Source organism: Crocodylus porosus, unplaced genomic scaffold, assembly GCF_001723895.1.
Source record: "Crocodylus porosus isolate Cpor-Errol unplaced genomic scaffold, CroPor_comp1, whole genome shotgun sequence".
In the NCBI taxonomy this organism is placed as follows: Eukaryota; Metazoa; Chordata; order Crocodylia; family Crocodylidae; genus Crocodylus; species Crocodylus porosus.
The window spans coordinates 70,689,003-70,713,927 of record NW_017728906.1 but is presented as its reverse complement, the minus strand read 5'-3'; the positions used below and the strand labels follow the sequence as shown (position 1 = coordinate 70,713,927).

At 45.3% G+C, this 24,925-nt stretch overlaps 1 protein-coding gene across 1 annotated transcript in view; it reads left to right on the top strand.

The window, feature by feature from the left end:
* The window catches only part of TBL1X (transducin beta like 1X-linked), a 101,599-nt gene that overhangs the window by 27,017 nt on the left and 49,657 nt on the right, over positions 1-24,925 (top strand). The window contains exon 3 of the mRNA XM_019529349.1: positions 1,675-1,936. Within this exon, the coding sequence (XP_019384894.1) occupies positions 1,675-1,936 (262 nt within the window). The remainder of the gene's footprint in view (positions 1-1,674; positions 1,937-24,925) is intronic.

The following is a 24,925-nucleotide window of genomic DNA, read 5'->3' as shown; positions in this document are numbered from 1 at the left end:
AGTGAATGAGTCTCCAGCAAAACCAAGGAAGTGATTCTTCCGCTTTATTCAGCACTGGTGAGACCACAGCTGGAGTACTGCATCCAGTTCTGGGCACCGCACTTTAACAAGGACATGGACAAGCTTGAGAGAGTTCAAAGAAGAGCCAGCCATATGATCAGAGTCATGCATGGCAAGCCATACGAGAAAAGGCTAAGGGATCTGGGACTCCTCAGCCTGAAGAAAAGAAGGCTAAGAGGGGACCTGGTAGCAGCTTACTGCTACACTAGGGGAGTACATTAAGGGCTCAGTGAGCAACTTTTTACCAGGGCACCCAAGGGGAAAACTATCCTCAATGGCCACAAACTCCTGGACGACCATTTCAGGCTCAACATTAGGAAAAACTCCTTCACAGTCAGGGTGAATAAGGTCCCTCCAGAGGTGGTGCAATCACCTACCCTAGAAATCTTCAAGAGGAGACTAGACAGTCACCTTGCTGCGGTCACCTGACCCTAGTTGTCTTCCCTGCTTGGTGCAGGGGCTGGACCGGATAATCTTCCAAGGTCTCTTCTGGCCTTACAATCTATGAATCTATGAACTAAAGGACAAGGAGTTGATCCTAACATTCCAGCTACGGTGAAAGGTTATAGTTTTATACTCTAGCCCCTTCTTCATGCTGCAACTATTTTACTTTGCATATCTAAGTGTCTGACAGGAAGTATTTAGGAAGTACTTAGACATCTAAAATGGCCTTAACTTGTGCCAACAAAGTTATGAGTGCAAAAAAGGAGACCTGGTTATTGATTTCTCTAATCCCTGATTCTGCACCATAAAATCAATAATTTTGTTTAATTGATTTCAGTAAGCATGCTGTCAAGTCTTGCATGCGTTCAGTTATTGACTTCATATTCCACTGATAAAATTCTTAATACAGAGTGTCACTTAAGTGAAAATGTTCCTTATTATGCCTAATCTATAGTAATTGTTATGTTGGTATCTCTGTTTTTATGTGCAACAAATTATTTTAAATTACCTGAACCAGTATTCTTAAAATCTCAGTAAAATTTGAGATCTCTGCAAAGACTTGGTCATTTTGTTCAGAAGAATGCTCTAGTCAGGAGTTTTTTAGCTTAAAATTCAGATGCTACAATCTATCTGGAAAAATATTTCTTCATTGCACAGCTAGGATTTAAACCAAAACCAAAGAAATGTTCTGAATTAACATAAAAATCATTTAGGAAAATAAAAGTTTGATTTACTTGTCATCTCCACTAACTTCTCCATTTTTTGCATAGTTGGCTGTGTATTTTCAGAGATTTGTTTATATATTGGGTGTGGGACACCTCCGTCTTTTTCTCAGTTAAACCCATGTCTCTTTCTCTCAGTAACCCTTGATCCTTTTTTTGGACTGTAAAATCAAGTGAAATTTTCTGGCAAGACTTAGATCATTATTTTTGTGTGGCTCTATTTCTTTTCATCCAGTCTAATAATTTATACATCTGACTTGTTATCCACCCACACAAAATATTCCCACGCACAGCTTTGATATCATAGATGTAGGCACTGTCTAAGACGGAGATTCCCAGTCTTAACATAGCCCTATATCCCCATGCAACCTTACATTTGGTTTCTCTTTAATATTCCTTTGCATCAATTTTTCTCATTGTAAGACCCCCATTTACTTTTTTTCCCTAGGATGGTACAGTATTTGATGGCAGGCCAATAGAGTCACTATCGCTGATAGATGCAGTGATGCCTGACGTTGTTCAGACCCGGCAACAGGCATTCAGAGAGAAATTAGCTCAACAACAAGCCAGTGCAGCAGCAGCAGCAGCAGCAGCAGCAGCAGCAACAACAGCAACAGCAGGAACAACAACAACTGCTATTTCCCAGCAGAACACACCAAAGAACGGAGAAGCCACTGTGAATGGAGAGGAGAATGGGGCACATGCAATAAGTAAGCTAAAGTGGTTTGAAACAGCACAATATTCACCCTACTCAAGACCACTGCAGAGCAGTTGGTTCAGAAAGTGTGGGCCTAGTCGGGAAAGTTACAGTACGGGAGTCACCTATTTGTGCTATGTGCTCCACTGCTAATGTTCCATATTTTCCTGATTCCCTTTGCCAATCTCAGCAAACTTTTCAGACCTGTAAGTTCATTCAGGCATCATAAAAATATGCCCCCTGCTTTCAGTAGGCTGCTCAAACTTTGTCTAACTTTCTAGCTTGTCAGGTATGTTAAGATTATTCAGTTTGTATATAACATGGAACAGATTGACACCCCCTTGGCTGGAATTTCCCAGTTTATCTAGGGACAGGACCAACAGACTCTATAAGCTGCTAGACAAAACAACAACAATGACCTAGCTCCCATCTAATGTAGGCTCGGGGCCTTTAGCGGCACATCAGCAGTGGGGATCTTTGCCTTCACCCAAGCAGGGCCAAGCAGGTGGCAATTGTGCCACCACCATTTTTCCCTGCTCTCTGGCTTCTGTACAGAAAGACTCCAGACTCCAGCTGGTTGGGAGCTTCACCAGAGCTGGGCAAGTGGAAGCTGTGTCCACACAGCCGTTGCTTCTCCCTTGCCCTTTTGCTCGTCTTACCTCCCTCCTAGATATGCACACAGCCTCTTAGCTGTGGAATTTGGTGCAACTGCCAGCTGCTCAGCCCCAGATAGATTGCGTACAGGCAAAGTCCTCTAGCAACTTGGTCTAGGTCAAGTGGCTCTGCAGGCTACATTTGTCCTGTGCACCATGGCTAGGGACAGATGGTACACATAAACTGGTTTAAGTGATCAGAAAGTGGTTTAAACCTGTAACAGAACAGATGCTAAGTGCACATAAACCATTTTGAAAATGGCTGAAACTGGTTTGAGATAAACCTGGCTGAGCGTAGTGTCAGACTTAATTGATTTGGGTCAAACTGATTTATGCAATATCTGTCCCAGACACCTTGCCAATTTAAATTGAATTAAACTCCCTGAGCACCCTGGCATGCTGTCTGGGATGGGCAGGGCTTTCTGCTCCACAGCAGAGCTGGCCCCTCCCCTCTGCTTCTTGGCTTCAGCTCCGGCAGAGACTGCAGGCAGAGCATCATCTGCCTGGCTTCCTCCTGCTTTCCCCCTACTTTTCTCCTCCCCTCTCCACTTTCTGCTAAGCAGGGATTTCCATCCCCTCTGGCTTACACAGGCACCTCAGCATTAGCTAGTGGACCACATCCTGACTATGGTACATGCTGTTGCAGACAGTAGTGGCAGCTTAGGGCTTTTGGAGCTAATAAACAGCTCAGCTGGTAAGGTCCCTCCATTCCTTCTTTGTTTAAAAAGAGTTTGAACTAATGAGAGAAACTGTTTGTTTTCTGATGTGGTGATAAATGCTCTGTTATCAAGGGGTGGGGGGAACCTCTCCCTAATCCTGCTGGGGCCTAGCCATGCCCCCCTCAGATCAGCCTTTTACAAGGGAAGGGAGGGCTGCTCTAGCACCCCTGAGCTTCTGTGCTGAGCCACTGCAGGCATGTGCCTGCATTTCTGGGATGTCTTCACAATTACAAAGTGATTCAGCCTGCTCAGGTTAGACTAACCTGCAAAGATTGAATCAATTCAGGCTCAGGCTTTTTGAATGCCTGTCCCTAGCCCATGTGTTGCCAACCCCTGAGCTAAGGGATTTAGCAGCTCCTATTGAAGCTAATAGAAACAGTTGTAACTGAAGTTTTTGTCAGTTTTGAGCATCTTGAGTCTTATCTTTCATATGCAGTTGTGGCCTGAAGACCAGTTAGAACTGGCTGGAAATTTTTCATCAGAACAGTATTAGTTTAGAATAGGAGGCAGGGGGCACCTTTTTGGCACATGTGCCACAAACTAGCCCTTCACTTTGCCCAAGAGCCACTCCAGTCCCCATCTTCTGCCTAATCTGTTGCTCTCCTTTCTGCTTCTCATTCTGTGCTCCCTGCCCAATCCCCTGCTTTTTCTGCTTTTCACCCTGTGGTGCCACCCTATCTTCTGCTCTGCTTTCTGTTTCCTGTACTATCTGCTGCTGCACTCTATCACATCTCTGAGCTGCCATGTGTAGGGACCTTCTTAAATTGCACTTCTGCAATTTTTGCGGAAACTGCAAACCCAGCAGTTTCTGCAAAAAATGGTGTTTGTTCCGGTTTCCCACAGAATCGCCACCACACGCACACACAACACCCCCCCCCTCCAAAATAAAATGCTGGATCCTCAGTGGGAACAAGTGGTCCTCCTGGCTGCTGCTGACTGGCCTCACAGCCTGCCAGGATTAGGGAGGGTGAAGATGCCAGCTGGCAGAGTGGCATGACCCCCCTCAGCCTTCTCACCCACTGGGATCTCTTCACCAATCAGTGGTGAGGGGCAGAGCTGCATGAAGGGTAGCACTCTTCGCCAATAAGCGGTGAAGGGAAGGGCCTCTCGGCCATCAGTTGTAAGGGGAAGGCCACCACAAAATGCCCATGAAAGTGGCTCTGAGCACCACGAGCAGCTTGTGAAAAGCCTTTCCTCTCACCCCAATTCAGATAGGTCCCTAGCCATGTGCCACATGCAGAGGATGCCTGTACCTTGTGGTACGCATGCTGCAGGTTGGCTACCCATGCTTTAAACGTCATTTTGACAAAATGAACATTTTTCTTATAATTGAAATGATTTCAATGAAATTGCATTATGAAGACAATTGGTGAAAAGCTTTGAAAGCATTGAGTTGTCCTGTTCTTCCATTTTCAGAATTACAATTCTTTTTGTAGTTTCAAATCCACCCTATATTTCAAATTTTATTATATGTAAGAAATATTAAAAAGTTCAATATTGAAATGAAATACTGTGAATTTCTCAAAATGAAACATTTTGACTAAATTGAAACATTTTTCAGGAATTTTGTTGGCAAAACATTAATATAGTCAGGTTTTGCTCTAAATTAAAGAAAAAAAAGATTGAAAGCTAAATATTTTTAAAGGATGAAAAATATGTTTTCCCACCAGTTTTACTAAAAGCTCCCCCTTGGTCTGAGAAGAGAATAATAGAAATAAATACTCTCCCTACAGGGCAGCTACGTTGTGCCCATTTCTGACTTTTGAACAGCATAAATCGAGGGGTATTTGCTAACAGTTACAAATCTTTGCTAACAACAGATCTTGAGGCAAGGACTTTTTGGGGTGATATCTTTTTTGGACCAGCTGCATGGTTGGATAAAGTTAGACAAGCTTTTGAATGGAAGATAATCTTCATCATTCTTCATCTTTCACATAACTCCCGGGCCATCAAAACTACAATGTCACTCCAACATTACCATACCTTATTGGGGCATTCTGGAGGTGGGAAACTATAGCCAGGTACATCATCAATCTGACTTTCTTTTTTTGTAATGATGCAAGTATCTGGTGTTGTGCCGTACAGCAAAACAGCTCTGGAAGTTGTGTTAATCGTTGGGGCCTGGGTATTGCAGGGCAGAAATTTAGATTAGCTTCCCCCCAGGCAGACTAGTTAACAAAACAGAAACAGTGGGAGAACAGAAGGTCCCTGAGGTATAGCTGGCCAGCTGGCATGTATTTAGCAGCGCTGCTGTGCCAGGTACTCCTCCTGGGAAAAGGTATGAGGCCTGGAATTAAGAAACAGCAGAAAGCTGGGAAAAGCTGCAGAGGAACCGTGGGGCTCTGTGAAACAAGTTGTTTGTATCACTTTCAAAGAACTGGAGCCTCTCCATCTCTGAGCTGTTCGCATCATGCCAGCTTAGAGAAACAAAAGGTCTGGAAGTTTAAAAATATAGGTGGAAATATGCACAGACCTCTCAGATCTCCACAGTATGTTTCAATGGTGAAAAATAAGAGAATTGTACTCAGGAATCATAAGCCTTAGCTTCTGGCTTAATAGGTATCAGCTCCCACTACAAATAAGGGTTCTATAATGAATCTGTCTCGTGAATTTGCTTCATTTGCTTATTGCCTGAAGCTAAATGACTATGCTATTGTTGTGTTTGTATCTGCAGTGGTACAGTAGAAAATATATGTAGTAAAATAACTGGAGGTCTAGAAACAGCATTTTTGTTGGTTAAGTTGGCTGAGCTGTATGACAGGCTGGATCTCTGACCCCTTATCTGAGTGCTCAGGGCCTGGCCAGTCAGAGTGGACAAACAACCTGGCTGAGGAGGGCTGGACTGAGTTATGGGTATGAGCAGCCCTGCTGACTGAAGGGACAGAGTGGAATTGAAGGAGAGTGAGAAGCTTCCAGTAGCCTGCTTTCCACTAAAATCAGGCCCACACAGTGTTGTAGATAGAAAAGCTACCTCCTCAGACTAACACCTAACCCTAACCCTAACCCTGAAGTCACTATCTCAGTCTTGCATCTAGTTACCAGATGTTGATTTTAGTGGAAACCAGACTTTTCACGTTTTCTTATGGAAGATACACGGACACAGGTTCCTAATCTACCTCTAGGGTACATCCAGATGAACATGGCTGTGTGGTGTGTGGCACCGCAGATGTGTCTTCACGTTCTTCATGCTGCAAGGGAGCAGTACTGGAGAGGAGGGGTTGACCCCTGAATATCCAGGGGCTAAAACACTTGTGCAAAAAAAAAAAACAGAGTGGTGTGTGTAGGGGCAGCTCATGCTGCTCAAAACCAGAGCCTGGCAGGCCAGAGCCACACTCCGGATGCCAGCCAGGCTCCAAGTAGCAGAAACACTGCTGCTGAAGCCCCAGGAAGCCCCCAGGACCCCAGGTAAGGCTGCTGGGGCCAGCCCAGTGTTGGTCCCAGCCTCTTGTCCCCAACCCAGGGTAACCTGCAGCATGCCAGAAGGTGCGTGGCACAGGCATTCCCTGGGGACAACCAGCGGCGGCACAAGGTGTGCCGCTGCCAGTTGCCCCCAGGGAACCAAACATCCACACTTACGTGGATGCAGCCTAAGGATCTAGACCAGTGATTCTCAACCAGAGTGCCAGGCACCATTGAGTGTTGTGCTTTTAATGGTGCTGTACAATATTAGCACTGTTAGGTGTGCAAACATTTGTACATGATTCACAAGATAAACCCAGAGATTTCAAATAGGAACACATAGTGTCACAAACATTCTGGCCTGTTCTGGTCTTCCTGAGTTCCTTGCAACATATTGCAAACTAATAGAAAACTGCTTTGTTCCTTTTCCATAGGAAATGAGTGAAAGATAAGAGCTGGCATTTTGTGAGGGATGCCTTAAGTCAAACAAGGTTGAAAACCACTGGTATAGACAAACATTAACATTTGCATTAATAGCAAATAAGAATGCTATAACTGTTACATCTCCAGACCTTTGTAGTGAATCGAGTGTTTCAAAACCATTGCAGCTTTAACCTGGGAGAGGGAGTTAGCTATCTGAAGTCAGGCAAAAGGCAGGAACCGAGTATCTTAGAGACTAAACTCATTCAGAAAGTCATAAATTTTTGTAGGTGGCAGCCTGTTTGGTCAGGGTTACAATGATTTAGCTAATTTGCAAGAACATGTAAATGTAACATTTGCATTGTAACAGCTGATGTGTGCTCCTATAGCAGCTCCCTCTCTCCTTTCACAGTGGTTAAAAGGTACATTTTCCCATACGCTAAGATAGCTAAAGGGCACTTTATTGACTGCTAGAGTTGTTCTTGAGAGCAAGGTTCAAGAAACCTGTCCCACCAAATAGAGTATTCAAAGAAATGCATTTAAATATGTTATGTAAATTGTAATAAAAAATGCAAATAGCATATAAATAAGAAGACAGTACAAGAAAGGAATATTAAGCCACTGACTAAAAATAATGAAATACTTGTTAACCTAAAGGAGTAACGGAATCATTAGTCACTGAAATAATAAAAATGTAATCTTAAAATTACTGAGTTTCAAAGATCGCCAACAGGTGGCCAGCCGTTAGAGAAAATAACTTCTTACTTAAGTTTTAAACACTAGGTTTCAAAACTTAGTCCACTTGTACATGAACAATTCGGAAAGGACTAGAGTTCAAGGTTGAAGAACAGAAAATCCAAGGTAGACCTGGGTGTTATACTCCAAGGTAGACCTGGGTGTATTACCTTGCTAGAATTAAAAAGCTTGCCAAACAAATATATCTTAAATAAGGTTAGTGAAGATATATATGGAAGTGCCTAATATGATTGGGATGAACTATGAACAATCCCAAATTCTGAATTGCTCCAAAAGAAAACTGTAGACACTGTATCAGTACAGTGATCTGTACCTCCCTTAGTGTTGTAAGTACAGCTGTGTCCAGCTGAACAAGTTGCTGGTCCCTGAAACTAAGGATTTTCACCCGATTTCTATATTTTAAATGCATATGGATTTGTGTTTAAAATATATTTACCATATGAGTAATGTATAATCTCTTTTTCTAGAAATTTTACCCTGTCCTGATTTTTGTGTTCTTCAACTTGTGCTGAGTTTTATCATATAACTGAGCAGTCTCATGTGTGTTAAATGCTGTGAATCCTACTTTCTGAGCAAATCCTTCAACATTGGAAACCATGGGGTTAGCCACATGATTGGCAGTGTCCTGTTGGACATAGTCTGTATGTCTTTACATTTTCCCTCCATCCACCTTTTTCCAGACAATCCTGAGCCAAAGAGACCACTAAAAGTTCCTATTCCTTCTAGTGTCTGTCCTAATCTTAGAGGTTTGTAACCTTTGAGGATGACCTGTAGAAAGGTTGGCCCCATTTTAAATTCTTAGCTGACAAGAGACCATCCTGCCTATTAAAAGATGAGAATAAAGTGGAGCCAGTTCTGTTACATTTACAAGGAGGCAATTCCTTCATGTTCCAATGAAATAGATTAAATAATACTAGAATGTGCACAGTAGTGTATCTTGATCTGTAAAATTAGAAAGTATGTGTTTTCATTAAGGATCCCAAGATGTCTTGTCAAAGGCCTTCTAGAGGGGTTAGACATTTTTACTAAACCCGTCACACATTCAATGACTTTCACATCTGCAAAAAAAAAAAATTTAACTTGTAGTGAGAACTCTGAATCAGAGCTGTGTTTCAGAACCTGCATTTCCTGTATCTGCCTTCCTCTGATCAGAAAGACAGCTACTGCATTTCTGAATAATTTCTCCAGAGGAGGGCATAACATTTCCAGAACCACATCCTTTCAACCAAGTAGTTACAGCAATATCATCAGAGCAAGCTTCAGACATCAGAGTAAGTTCAGGGGTGAACAGGACTGTGGGCTCAGAGCAGTCATCTGAGTAGAGGATTGCACTGCCAGTGGTGGCACATTTCCAGAGGGACTTCAGTAACCCTGGTAACAGTCTCGGCATTGGAAACCAGAGAACCAACAGTACTGTCACCTTATCTGTCTCCCCTACAGGCTCAACAGCCAATGGTAAGTCTTATAATCATCCCTTATGCTTTGCCCAGGTGCAGTTAATCCTAGGTGAATCACCCTGTTGTGACTTTTTTCCAAGCTCTTCTTGAAGGATTTGCTGCCTAGAAATGTTTAAGATGGTCACAATATGTCATCATCCATTTCTTCTTTTTCTAGTTAAGAGATTTTTCAGTGGAGGTGGTGAATAAGTCAGGTTTTGCTACGACCTGTGGTTTGTTTTCTCTCAGTTGGGTGGCTAATGGGACAGCATCTTTGGGGTTCTCTCTGGGTTCCTCCTAAGATGGAAGTAACTCCTCCTGCGGGAAGCATGTTACCCTTATCTGCACAGGAAAAAGGGAGCATTTACTTCCGTCATAAATGTGCTCCTTCATTCATCGGCAGTTCAACAATGCGACTATTCCAACTTATGGTCACAGGATTCACTTGTGCAAAATAGTCAACAAATGGTGTAATTTCCTTGGTTAATGACTTACTTTACACTTTCTTGCACTTTCTTTACAGCAGCCATTTTGGCAGCCTGACTTTCCCCCTCCTGGAGGAAAGGAAAGTCAGGCTGCCAAAATGGCTGCTGTAAAGAAAGTGCAAGAAAGTGTAAAGTAAGTCACTAACAAAGGACCTTACCCCAGGGACCTTACTTTTCATGTTGCTTCTTTAGGTGTCCGATTTGCTGTTTGTCACTAGCCACCTATTTGACCCTGCATCCCAACCTTCTAGTTAATGCAATGCACCACAGCAAAAGCAACCCCAGACAACTTCCTTTAATTTCTGACTATTTAACTCCTCTTCTGAAGGGCTTTTAATGCAGTACAAAGGGATCTGCAAACATCTTTGGAATCCATCAGTCCCAGAGGGACAATTAGTTCACTTTTTTCTCTGTCACATTTTACCTAACATATACTTCAAGTTAAACCATATTAGCCCTAATAGGAACAATATCCCCAGAACCTCAGCCCATCATAAAGATATTCTAGCCAGCCTCCTCACACTGCCTGCCATAAATATCCCGGGATAAATAGGATAAATATTCAATAATGATTTATTGTGGCATGCAGAGATTTCATAATCAAAGACAACAATACTTACCCCAGAATAGCAAAAAAGAAAGAGAGCACCCTGTTCCTAAAACAGGAAACGTTTGTGCTTAGGAGTTTCAAAATGGTTTCCCACTTCAAAAATAGATTTTTTTTTTTCAAAAAGCAACAATGAGACAGCAAGAAACTAAGATGCTAGTTCAACAGAAAATTAATGTTTATTTATTATGAAGCAATTCCCACTGATTAACAAATTACCCAGAAAGGAAATGTCATACTGAGGACATGCAAATCTCGCTCGAAGGTTCTGTTTTCACCCGAGTATTCAGGAAGAACTTTTAGTGGAAAGTTCTTGGTTTTAAACCTAAAAACAAGGTAAGAAATGGGTTAGCGGGAAACTGTTTACTGTTAGTTCCTTATTTTCTTTTCCTGCTATTTAATTAGGAATTCAATTTCTAAATTTCATTTAGAAAATTAAAAATCCTGTAACAGGAAAAAGAAGTTACATTTGTACCTGAAGGGGAAAAAAATAGATACTGTTAAAACAAAAATTATAAAAATGTTAGGACCAGAATTATGTAAAAACAAGAAGTGTTAAAGTGATGGCAACAGACTGTTGGCTCTCTGGGTTGCAATTGAGAGGTGTTCTGGGGAACAAGGAAGGTTGGCGAGGCCTATCCTGCCAAAATGAAGTACTTGAAGAAATAATTGTATGTAAATTTCAATGGTAATTTTCATATTTATATGCAAATAGTATGTGAATGAGAAGACAACATCTGAAAAGCTTTGCAAGCTATTGATTAAAAATAATGTAATGCTCATTAGCCAAAAGGAATAACAAAATCATTAGAAACAAAAACAAATTAATCTTTAATTTACTGAATCTCAAAGTATTAAATGTCACTGACAGGTGGCCAGCCTGTCAAGGAAAATAACTTTTTACCTAGGCTTTAAAGATTAAATTTCAAAGAAGCATTAATCTTGGTTCACCTGCCAGTGGGTCATTTAATGAGAACTGGAGTTCAAGCCTGGAAAGTAGAAATTCCAGGGTGGACCTGGGTTTTATGCTTGATTACCTTGCCAGACATAAGAGGCTTGCTAAATAAAGATATCTCAAATAAGGCTAAAGAAGGTAACTGAGCCAGGGTTGCTTGGCTCACTGAGGGCGGTTTGGATTTGTGTGCTTGGGTGTGTGCTCTGAGCAGCCAAGTAGACTGACCGCTGATTGATTGCTTCCTGGGTCTGACAGAGGGGCCTAGCCAGTCCAGGCCCAGGAGAGGCATGTAAGGAGGCAGTCCAAGCAACCAGGGGAGAAGCAGACAGGACAGTTCACTAGTCAGTTTGCAGGTCAGTTTCCTGCCCCTCTCTTTGAAGGGAGCCTAAAAGCTAAGTTTCTTTGTTTTATATATTTATGTAGCCCAGGTAACTCTGGTATATACTCCCCTTCTCCAATTGAAAGTGATTGTTAGCTGGCAGGTGTGCTGGGGGGGGGCAGGGGGGAGACTGCAGACTGCTCAGTTTCTCTCCGTCCCTATAGAACCAAGCCAGGACAGTCAGGGGACTTAACTATATACACGTTTGTTTACATTAACTTATCACAAGGGAAAGGAACATGGATATAATCATATGTACAATAAAACAAGCAACATAAAAAATACCCTGTGGGTAAATTACATAAAACCTTCTACCAGTGCTCCAGATACAGGTACATCACAGGTAAGTATCTGATCTGAAACAGATAAACCCCAGAATAAACATAGATAGTGAACAGATAAACTATAGATAAGTATGGGTGAATAAATAAGCCACAAATAAATACAAGTAAACAACAGGTGAAATAATAACAACAGGGGGTCCCAGCAGAGCCCTAGGACTCTACTTATCTACTAATTTACAAACATGAGAATTCACAAAACATAAGGCATGCCATCACACCACTTATGGTGCAAGAACCCCAAAGATAAACAATCCCAAGGGGAAACCCCAATTCCCTTGGGCTTTTCCCAAGCCTTACAAGGAAGCTGGCAACCTTAGAGGGGCCTTCCTAGTGGAACCTCCACTTTCAGGAGCCCTTCACTAACCAGGAGGGACTCCCTGTCCCCTGTGGGAATCCTCTTTTCCCTGCAACTCACAGGTCCCAGGCCTGGAAGGTGGCCCTTGTCCTCTGCACCAGGCTGCTCTCTCACCTGCAGTGGGCTTCGGGGGGGGTCTCTGTCCCCTGAAACACAGCTCCACTATGCAGGGCTTCTGGGGCTTCTGGCTCAGTAGCCCATTCACCGTCTGGCTCCCTGGACTCAACCTTTTGCTATGGGTCAGAGGCCTGGGCTGCCTTGTGAAGCACCAGGCTCGGTCCACTCCTGGACCCTCTGTGCAGTGCCTCCTGCACCAAGCTCCCAGCCTCATTCCAGGGATTGAGGCCCTGAGCCACCCAAGTGCTCAAAAGGTCCTACTGTGTGCAGCGACCTGTGCACCATGTCTCTGGCTGCACACCAGAGGTTGCAGACACGAGCTGCCTCACACAGCTCCCAGAGTCTGGATGCATTGCACTGTGCTGCACACTGAGAGCCTAGCTGCTGGAGCCGCCTGCTGTTCCCCACTGATGGAAGTCTTCAGGAGTGCTTCTGAGCTACTGGTTCACCCTGCTGAGCAGCTTTCCCCAGCTCTTCTAAGCCTGGCTTTTCTCTCTTCTTTGTCCCAGATGTGTTCCCTCATGCTGGGCACGCGGCTCCTTATATATGCTCCAGGGCTCCACCCCTGAAGTCTTCCGGACCTGAGTGTTGTGGTCCTCAATCAGGTCCGGGGGTGGGAACTCCTCTCCCCCTCCCCTCAGGAAAGGGGTGTGACTTAATTCCTCTTGCTGCCTCCTGATTGGTGGATGGACTCCACCAATCAAAACAGCAAGATTTCAAGCCCAGGACTCAACCCAAGCTCCAAAAGGCAAGCCTGCTACATTTATTTAAGTCTAACTAATGACATAGTTTTATTTTAGCAGCTAAAACTCAGCAGCTTACCCAAGACTTAAGTCCTGTGTCTTAACTAGAGTCTAGAGTGAGGGAGAGTTTGCTTTAGAAACTCTCTCTCACATTCTTTTACTGTAAGCTTGCTGAGAAGAAAGTGGTTGCAGGGAAATGGGTTCAGCTCGATCAAGGAACAGCAAAGAGGCCAGCTACAGAGGAGTTTGCTAAGGAAGGTCTGCTTGGAAAGAGGCATGAAGTGAGAGGCAGCAGATTAGAAGACACAGAGACATGATTGGAGGAAGTCACAATACCAGAGTCACTGTTACTACCAGCTTTTCCTCTGCTTGCATGTGTGAGGTGTCTGTCCAGGCAGGACCGCACACCATTGAGGCTTTCACACAGGTTCTGTCTTGGTGCTGTGCAGACTGCAGCTTGCAGGTTCCTTCCAGTGTCATCCAGGTGGGAGAGTGTCTGCAAAGTGAGTGGTGCCTTCTGGTAGTCCCTCAGGAAGAAAGCATGAGAGCCACAAGAGGAAGTAGCAAGGCTCTGAGGCATCTGCCAAGAATCAGTTCCATGCTGGAGAAAACCTGTAGGACTCTGGAGAAAGGACTGTCAGAATTGGTGCTAGAACAAAAAGAGAGCATGGACTGCTATGAAGGTGAAAGCTGGAAGCTTGTTTCTTCTGGCAGCAAGAAGAAGTCATCCCCACATGCAGTGGTTTGCCTGGAGAACAGATATGGCAACAGAGGAGAAGGATAGCATACCATTAGTGGAAGAGACCAGGCCAGGAATCCCCAAGATGGGAAGGATCAGGACCACTGCCACAAAGAGGAAGTGATGGGGTGGCGGTTGGAGACTCCCTTCTATGGGAGATACATCTGCCAGCCTGACCTATTATCCCGGGAGGTCTGCTGCTTGCCTGGAGCCCAGAACTGAGATGTCACGGAAGGATTGCTCAGGGTTGTCTGGCCCTCTGACTGTTACCCCATGCTGCTTATCCGTGTAGGCACCAGTGATACTGCCAATGGTGACCCTGAGCAAATCAAGAGTGACTACAGGGCTCTGGGTAAAGGGGACAGGAGCATAGATCATGTTCTCCTCAATCCTTATAGTTTCATAGTTTCTAGGGTCGGAAGGGACCGGAGCAGATCATCTAGTCCGACCCCCTGCCATGGCAGGAAAGAGTACTGGGGTCAAATGAAATGTTCATCTAACCTCCTCTTAAACACCCCCAGGGTAGGAGCCTGCACCACTTCTCTTGGAAGTTGGTTCCAGATCCTAACCGCCCTGACCATGAAGTAGCGCCTTCTGATATCTAGCCTAATGGTCAAGGAGAAGGGCCCTGGCAGGAGAAGGTGGATGAAGTAGATGAGGCTTTCTTCAGACAAGTAGCAGAAGTTTCCAGATTACAGGGATTGGTTCTCATGGGGGACTTCAGTCATCTGCTGGGAGGGCAATAAAGTAGCGTGCTGGCAATCTACAAGGTTTTTGGAGAGTACTGGGGACAACTTCCTAGTGCAAGTGTTGGAGAGACCAACTGCAGACCGTGCTCTTCTTAACCTACTGTGTTCCCTTCGAACCTTAACTTTCTATTATTCTATATAAGGATGTGCCTAATCTTTAATATGGTGCTGTATTTATTCTAATAGAGCAATTTGATGTATCTTATTTGCCAACTTGGAAATGTGCCAATTTCAACCCTGGATAAAACCAGATTTAACTGTCATCAAACCACTCTAAACTATCTCTTTTGCTTACATTTTGAATATTCATTTATGACATTTTCCTTGCCCATTACCACTTACTTTGCTGTTGCATCTTGTATCTTTGTTTCTCAGTCTAACTTAACATCATGCTAATTATAAACAGGGATCCTGATTTTTTCTGATAAAAAAAAATCCCCCAATTTTTGGGTTAGAAAAAGTAACTCAAAATCCACATGAAACACTGTTATAACATATAGCGTTGTTTCATGTGGGTTTTGGGTTACTTTTTCTAACTCATAAATTGGGGATTTTTTGTTTTAATCAGAGAACATCAGGATGCCTGTGCATTACAATCCTATTCCATTCTGCACAGATGCCACAAAAGTGCCAAGACATCCAGATTCATTATACATTTGGACTGGAAAGATTCCTGGTTGAGTGGACTTGGGCTACTGTGTATGTTCAAAAGTAGCCAGAATGACTACCTGGATGTTTAGATCTATTACAGTCTAGTGCCCATTGGTAAACCCTATGGGCGTGTTTACACATGCTTGGGGGGCGGCATGGGTTCACTTTAGAGTGGCAGGAGCCACTCTAATTAAAGTCCCATAGCATTTCGTATATCAGTGTCCCTGCTCTTCAAATGGCAGCAGAGCCACTTTAAAAGGTTGCTGAATGAGCTTTAGTTAAAGCAGCCCTGCCATCATTTTGTAGTGCAGGGATGCTAATACATGAGATGCAGAGGCTGGCTTGAGCATGCTAATTAGCTGTACTTACAGTGCATTGGAGCAGCTTCCCAGCATGTCTACAGGCACTCTGTAAATCCATGATTTCTTAGATGGAAAGCCACGCTGAGTAAACATTTGAAGCTGACATTATGCATTTAACTCAATGGAGGGGGAAGAGGACCTGCCCACCTTTTCCTGAATACCTAGTTGTTAAGACTTGGTATTTGCCTGTACTGTGAGAGACTTTCAATTCCAAGTCCCACTCAACAAGAAAGGATGCTGATGCGCAGCTCCCAATTCTTAAGAAAGTGCCCTGAGTACTAGGTCATAGGCTAGACTGACCTAGGAATATCTTGTATCTCTCCTATTGACATTGCCTGCCTGTTGAGCTGCCTAAAGTTAAAAATTCTTGGGGCAAGAAGGAGAGCAAGCAAGAAGCAGCATGACTTTGTGGCCCACTGAGGTAGGCATTTCCCTAGGAAGGAGCAAGGAGCCTTGGCTTCTTGCTCCTCCTCTCACTGCTCTTTATGCTCTTTTACCAAATGGCTATTTCATGAAGGACTGTCCAGCTGTGGCATGGACAGGGGCCATATGTCATGCGGAGTTTGCCACGTGGCTATGTCAATATCATATGCCTCTCTGCTGTGCAGACTGCACATGACACCACAGGGCTCTCTCCCGCTGCACAACAGATGGGAAAGTGACTGCCAGGGCCAATGGGCCATGTGTTAATGGCTCACAAGCTGTGTACTGCCTGTGCACCACCAGTTGGACAGCTCTATTGAAGTCAGAGCTGCTATCAGTTGGGTACACTGCTGCAGCTGGAGCCTAATGTGATGGAAGATTTAGATAGACATCTCCCCTGTGATGTAAGGGATGAGCAGTGAGAGAGCTGTTTGTCTTCTTAGTCAAAATAGGAGTACTTTCATAGTGTATGACAGGCATTTTCCTTGTAAGTAGGAATCTGGGTGTTCCATTTCCCATGGGAAAACAGAAAAAAAACACGGATTTTCCCTTTTAATAAAGAAAAGTGCATATTTTTCATTTTAATGGAGAAACATGCAAGGGGTTGTGGGGAGCAGAATAAGGACAGTCAGGTAGGGTGCACCATGTGCATGTGCACACTCACACATGCACATGGTTGCTGGGTAGCCTGGAGAGCTGCTCCCTACAGGTATGTCAGGGGGCAGGGGGAGAATTGAGGCCCACAAAAGAAGGGCGGGAGTGAGTTGGGCAGGGCTGGGGCTGGGGCTGCCACCCAGCTGGGGTGGTACATGGGGCTTGGGGCCTGGGGCCAGAATGTGTGGTTGCAAAGACCGAGCAGGGAGCGGGATGGAACAGTGGGCAGCTAGCTCATCCAAGAGTTGGGGGAGGGGGAGGCTGGCTTCTTGCCGCTGTGCACACTCCCGGGGGGGGCATCTGCCCCCCAGATTTGTGTGCAGGGTAGGGGCAGGTTGCCTGCTATGGGCTTGGGCTCCCTGCTCTGCTGCCCTCCCCCCAGGGCCTCTACAGCCCAGCAGGTGGGACCTGGAGCAGCAGGGGCCAGGCAGGGAAGCTCCTTGCTTCCGCAAGCCCTGCACCTCCCTGGTGAGCAGCAGCAGGGGTGGCGGGGCAGAGTTGTTCCCCTCACTGTTGCTGGGAGGGTATCAGGTGCCTTGCCACAGACCTCCCTCCCAGTGGTGTCAAGAAGCTTCCACACCTGATTCTGCTCTGCCCTGCCACACCGGGTCCTGTCTGCTGGGCTGCAGAGGCCTGAGGGGGAGGGCAGCAGGTCAGGGAGGCCAAGCCCTCAGCAGCCAGCCCGCACCTGACCCCCACAGATGGGCTCTGCTCGGGCCACGCCACCCATGGAAGAGGGGAGGACAGGCTTTGTACTCTGTTCTGCCACATCAGCTGCCACCTCCCACAGGCAGCAGCCAGGGATTGGGCACTGCTGCAGGGGGCGGCAGACCTTTGTCCCTGGCCCCATAGCCCTGGCAGCTGGGGGCCCCCTCTAGCAGGGCTGGGGTTGGGGTGGTGCGGCCGGGGGTGGGGAATGAGAGGCACCAATAAGGCCTGGGAGTGGCTTGGGAGTGAGGGGTCTGGACCTGTGTCCTGGTGAGTGAAGGGAACAGGGGAAGCTCTGATTTTCCATGTTTAAAAAACCCAAATCAAATGCTTGTATATTTAGCAATTTATAGGTATTTAGAATTTATTTTAATACAGTTATTGAGGCACTTATAGGCTTCCAAATTGCTTTAAAATAGTAAATATATCAATAAAACATTGTGTTCAGTTGATATATATATATGTAGTGGCATTTCATTTTAATCATGGAGTTTTGGGATTTCTATCAGAGAATTTGTGACTTTTAAACAGAGAGAACCAGGATCCCCGCTTATAAGTAATTGCTAACAGATGGAACAGGAGTTAGGCCTCTTAACAGAGCCAAATCAAAGAAACAATGGCATCCAGGATTTTAGATTCATAGATTTGCCACATGTTTGGACAAACAGCCATGGAAACTATCTCCTCTCAGAACAGAACATACTAAAGAGACCACAGTCAAAGATCCGAGGATCTTCTTGACTGAGAGTTCCACTTTAAAAATTATCCCACAATTAGGAGGGGCTTTTTGGCCTGGGTATTACCTCTGCCACTAAAGAAAATAAATGAGATTATGCCTTGCGGGGAATTCTTCTCTACTTGGAAAAATCTCTGGAACTCTTTGTCAGCCTTGCCACTAAAGTTAATGAAGTTGGTAGGAAAGTGTGTTGCTAATGAAGTCAGAAAAAGACTCAGGACTTCGGAGCTCATTTACATGACATAGTCTCAATCTGTTTCCCTTGCATCTTCTGGAACCTTTGCCGGGCACCCATTATAGGCAGAAATAAGACATCATTTCTCAGTTATTTCTCTGATTGTGATACTAAAGTATTGACAAACAAATGGCAGCATGTTAAAGGGTTGGGAACTTACTACATGACAGCTGATCCATGGTAACGGTCTGTGTGCCCAATATAAGGAAAAGTCAAAACACAGTAGTTTGCCCTGTTTTATTAAGAGTTACACTCCCATGTATTTGTTTTCCCTTACTACATGGAAAGAGGGGGCACATGAACAGTTATTGCAAAACAGCTGGTGCACAGCTATTCTTCTTAAGTCATTACATCTTGTTCATTTATTCATACCCCAAATTAAGATTCTAATTAAAGAATGCAGCTCAGTTCTGCTTCTGTTTCTTAGGTAAAGTGCTTTTATTTAAAAGCATCTTAAAAAAAAATATCACCTGAACATGAGATACAATGTTTTGGATTATTATACAGTTGAAAGATTTTTTTATAGTGCCATTTGTTTCATTATATAGGAAGGGCTGGGTTGAATTTAAGCAAGATAATTCTTTGAAGAAATAATAATCCAACTCAATTATTTCATTATAACTACAGCCATAAAGATCAGCTTCAATTAATAGCCTGCTAAAGACTTTAAGCCAAAAATCACATTTACTCAGGAAGAACTAGCGTTTAGTAATGATCACTCAAGGAAAAAAAAGGAAAAGAAAAAACAGCATGTAACATCCCAGTACTGTAAGTCATTGTCAAACAATGATCATCATTATGATCATAAAAGGTATCTAGAGTGAAACTGTTTATCATTTCTTGTGATTTTAGTTTTTAATATATTTGGAAACATTTATTTGAATACTTCAGGAGTGCAATGTAGCTTTGATAAAGTCTCTAATAATATTCTAAAAATGGTGAATGATAGCAAACATTTTTGCTGCAGTCTTACCATATAATGCATACAAACTTCAGCATCCATAGAGTCCCTTCTTTGTTCAGAAATCTACTCTCAGTTCTCCAGTGCACAACAGTACCTTAATCATCAGCACAGGACTTTTTGATCCAAGGAAACTTTTAAGCGCAATATCAAACTTAAGTCTTTGGAAATCAGAACCCCTGGGCCCTGTTCCTGACTCTTTGAACTCCTTACTTTGTCCCTGAATCATCAAAATGCCAAATGTGATTAACTTTAAGCACCTGAGTGACCATGTCCCGATTTCATAGATTTCATAGACATTAGGGCTGGAAGGGATCTCATAAGATCATTAGATCCAGCCCCCTGCCCAGGGGGCAGGAAGTCTGCTGGGGTCAAAGGATCCCAGCAAGATAAGCGTCCAAATGTTTCTTGAAAGCGTCCAGAGTAGGTTCTTGCACCACCTCTGGGTGGAGTCTATTCCAGACCTTGGGGGCTCAGACGGTAAAGAAGTTTTTCTGTATGTCCAGCCTAAAATGAGTTTGTGACCATTGGATCTTGTCATTCCCTGGAGTGCTCTGGTGAACAGGTGTTCCCCCAGATCCTGATGCACAGCCCTTATGTACTTGTAGGCTGCCATAATGGCTTGTAGGCTTTACCATTTAGTAAAGCAGTCAATGGACACTGAGGTTTATTTGACTTCTCAGACACTTAAAGTAAAGCATGGACATAAGTGCCTTGCTGGCTCAGGGCTTTCCATCTCAGTTAACTTAGCTGTGAAATAGATTTAATAACATGGAATTCCTCAGCTTTGTTAGATTTGCTAGGTTCTGCAAATCCTGCTTAAAGTTTTTAAAGTTCTTTGAGTTTCTCGTATAAGATCTTCTAAAGAGGGTAAGTATTTTTGCCCACTTTATTTTAGGTTACCTAACACATTTTGGCCTTAAAAAATTGTCATCCCTCTTCTGAAGATACTAACATCTCCTTGGTTCATAGCAGGACTTTGCAGTTTGGCAGGGCTAACCCCAACAGCAAGCACAGTGCTTGTTACTTTCCTTGCAGTGAAAGGTGTTCATTTATACCTGGAATCATGTCAGTGCCCTACTAACAGCCAGACTTTCAGGTTTCCTTTCTCCCTTCTTTCCCCCCTTCCCTCCCTCCTATTGCTATTATTGTCACAGATCAAACCTTCCAGGCACAACTAACAGTATGTACTGTCTCATTAACAGGGATCCTGATTTTCTCTGATTAAAAATTGCAGCTTCTCTGCTTAAAAACCCAAAATCCATGATAAAAATTAAAGGCCCCCCACAGCCCCTCCCAGCACTGCTGGTGCCCCACACTCCCCCCCCACACAGTCCCAACAGCCCTCCTGGTGCCCCTCACAGACCCACAGACATGCAGACACTGACACCCCCCAGCAGATAAGTGTGTGTGGGGAGAAGGGAAGGTGCTGGGGGGTAGATCAAGAAGGGAGGGGAGTGTGCTCCTGGGCCCATTCTCAAGAGCAGGGCCAGTGGGTGAGGGCAGGGGTGCCACTCTGTGGGCCACACACATGCTGGGCAGCCTGACAGGAGGTTCGCACACAAAGGCCGCAACCACAACTCTGCCACTGCACCCTGTGCTACCATCCCATGACCACCTGCACGGCTTTGTGGGCAAGTGGCACAGGGCGCAGCAGCAGCAGTGCATTGACAACCACCATGTGTGGGTCACATATGTGCTGCCCAGCCTGGGGGTGAAACGGGGCTTGCATGCAGTGGCATGCCCCGTGACCGGCTGCACAGCTCCACAGTGATGCGGGGTGGTGGCAGCTGTATGCAGGGTGGCGGGGCTTTTCAGGCAAGCGCTGCCACCACAGAGCTATGCCCTTCACCTCTGGATCCTAGAGGTAAGTGGGGCTTGGGGGGCTGTGGGGCAGGGCTGGGGAAGATGGTTGGGGGCTGAGGGAGTAGGGGGTGCTATCAGCCCAAGGCAGCACATCACAACTGGGAGCAGGGCGAGGGGGTGAGGGCAGGGGTGCCCCTCTGCAGGGGGGTTCTGCAAACAAGTGATGTGGGGCACACTGTGGTGGTGCCCGCCATGTGCAGGCCACACGCATCCTGCCCATCTGCCTGCCATGGGCAGGGGGAGAGAAAGGATGGCTTGCAACCAGAGCACAGCTCTGTGGCTGACTCTGCAGCCACAGTGAGGGATGAGGGTGTGGGGGGGGGCAGGGGCTTGCACATGGTGGCTATTGCTGCTTACCTGGAGGGCCATGATGGTCCCCCCGCTGCCATCATGGAGCCATGCCCAGAGCTGTGCAGCTGGCTGCCATGTGGCAGCAGCAGCGTGCTGGTGGCTAGTCAGCATGCACCCATCCCCATCCCCCACTCCACACTGTGAAGCATGGCTCCATGGTGGCAGTGGGAAGTTTTGTGGGAAGCGGCTGCCATCACAGGCCTTCAGGTAAGTGGCAGTGGCCACTGCATGCGAGCCCAAGCCCCCACCCCCCACCCTTGTGTCTCCATCCCTCACCATGGCTGCAGAGCTGGCCACGGAGCTGTGCTCTCACCACATGCCAGCCTTCCTCTCCCTCTCCCCTGGGCAAGTGGCCAGGCGGCATGTGTGTGGCCTGCATATGGCAGGCACCACCACACTGCACCTCACATCTCTTGCCCGCAAAGCCCCCCACAAAGGGCACCCCGTCCTCACCCTCTGGCCCTGCTCCCTGCTGCAATGTGCTGCCTGGGCCCAGCAGCACCCCCGCTTCCTGAGCCCCAGCCATCTTCCCCACTTACCTCCACGCTCCAAGGGCGAAGGGCAAGTCTGAGCCTGAATCCAGCCTTGGCTGCCTCAGAGGCTCAGGCCCTGCCCTTCCCCCTCTCCCTCCCCCTCCAGCCAGTGCTGGGGGTTTCCCGCCCTTTTTGCAGTTGGCTCTTGCAGGCTGAAGCTGTGCCAGCCTGCAAGAGCTCTTTGCAAAAGCTGAAAATCCACGGATTTTTCTGCTAAAAAGAGAAATCCATGTTTTTTCTGATAAAAACAGAGAATCCGTGGTTTTCTCCATTTTTCCATGGGACATGGAAAACCTGGATCCCTGCTCATTAATTTGAAAAGGTGTTATGTTTTGTGGCTTGTGGTGATAACTTGTTAGCACTTTTAACTTATTTCATGGCTGATCAAAGCAAATTAGAAAGCAATGCATGATTTTTTTCACAGTCTTCTCAGTCTTGACTCATTTTTGTGCTTTGAAAAAGTAGTAGTGTATTTTCCCCTACAGTCAGATTTGTAGAGCCAAAAGGTTGGTAGAAGAAACAGACCCTCATGAAGGGGGACCTGAGCATCACAAAAGAGAAACCAGTCTTGCGGATTGTAGTGAGACTTAAAAATCCTACCACGTTGACCAGACTGATCTTTTACATAGCAATAGGGATGTGTTGTAACCACAGCCATTAATTTTTCTTCCAGGATTTAATAGTTACTGATTTAATTCTACTAGAGACTGTCATTAGATTTAGGCAGACATTGACCCACTAACTAATTTTTGGGTTTCTCTATATAACTGTGCATGTTAGAAATGACATCTTAAATGAAAACTGAGATTATTTTGTTGACACCATCCATGTATGTTGAAACCCTGTTATGTCTTTCCCTCAGAATGGCCCTGTTCACTGTGGCTAGGGACAGACATTACACCTAAACTGGTTTAAGTGATCAGAAACTAATTTAAACCTGTAACAGAACAGATGTTCAGTGCACATAAACCAATTTGAAAGTGGCAGAAACTGTTTCGAGATAAACCTGGTCAAATGTAGTATCAGACTTAACTGACTTGGGTCAAACCAGTTTATGCAATGTCTGTCCCAGACCCCTTCCAGATTTAAGTTAAACCAGAGTCCCCCAGCAACCCAAATGCTTTGCAACCATGGGTGGGGCTCTGCTTTCTGCTCCACCCCAGCAGGGCTGGCCCCACCCCTCTGCTTCCTGCCCGGAGCTCTGGCAGAAACTGCAGGTACAGTGGCATCTGTCTGGCTTTCTCCTGCTCCCTCCCACCCCACTCCCTGCTCAAGCAGGGATTCCCCGCTCCCCTTTGCCTTACATGGACGCCAGCATTAGTTAGCATACCACATGCTGGCTACAGTTTGGGCTGTGGAAAATGGAGCAAAGGCAGACAGGACAGTGTTGACCTAGGGCTTTTTGGAACTAATCAACAGGTAATGTCCCTCCATTCCTTCCATGGAAAAAGTTGTTTAAGAAAAGCTTGAACTAAGGAGAGAAGCTTTTATTTTGTTTGATGGGCTGATAAATGCTAACAACTCCCTGTTAACTCCCTGCTGTGTAACGAAACTCCCTAATCAGTGTCCTGCCAGGGCCTGGCCATGCCCCCTCTCAGCTTAGCCCTATGGATGGGAAGGAAGGCTGCTCTACTGCCCAACCCCTTCCTCTAGCCTGAGCCACTGCAGGCATGTACCTGCATTTCTGGGAGGTCTATGCAGTTACAAACTGATTCAGCCTAGCCAGATTAGACTAACCTGCAAAGATTGAATCAATTCAGGCTTTTTTAATGTTTGTCCCTAGCCTGTATGTATCTGGTCTAGTCTAGACTACAATCCTCTGCCAGCAGAACTTTTGAGTGTATCTATACTCAGAGCTACTCTGAAGTGGCAGATCCCTTCTTTGTGCTGGTGGAGTTGCATTGCTTCTCCTAAATAAAAGACATCTTCTGCAACTAATTGGTAGGCACAGAAGATCCATGTAGATGCTTCTGTGCCTTCTGATAATTTTAGAGGTTTATTGCTGCGAGTCAAACTTTCCCTTTTGAAGTTTTACTTTGCATACTGCCCACCTAGCATCTTCAGTGGACCCACCAGAAATGGTTTCTGTTTTGACATCAACTTCTGCCATCTGTACCAGATAAGTGTAAACAAAAGGCCTCTCAAGAATTCTCATGAGCACATGTTCAGTCTGCTGAGGTTAAAGTCCCATTTTAATCATTCGCATTACTTTTTAAAATCCTATTCACATCCTGAATGGAACACATGCAAAATGAATCATCCTCATCATTGTTCTGCTCCATTCCCAACAACCCTTTAGCATGGGTGAATATGTTCTGTGTTAAGAACCAGGAGAATGTGAACTGTTTTTCAATATGTCTTTAATAGTTTCATAGTTTCATAGTAGCTAGAGTCGGAAGGGACCTAGGTAGATCATCTAGTCCGACCCCCTGCCTTGGCAGGAAAGAGCACCGGGGTCAGATGACCCCGGCAATGTGCTCATTTAACTTCCTTTTAAAAATCCCCAGGCTAGGAGCCTGCATCACCTCCCCTGGAAGCCGGTTCCAGGCCCTAGCCGCCCTGACTGTGAAGTAGCGCCTCCTAATATCTAATCTAAACCTACCCTCCGCCAGCTTGTGACCGTTATTCCTGGTCACTCCTGGCAGCGCACGGGGGAACAGGGACTC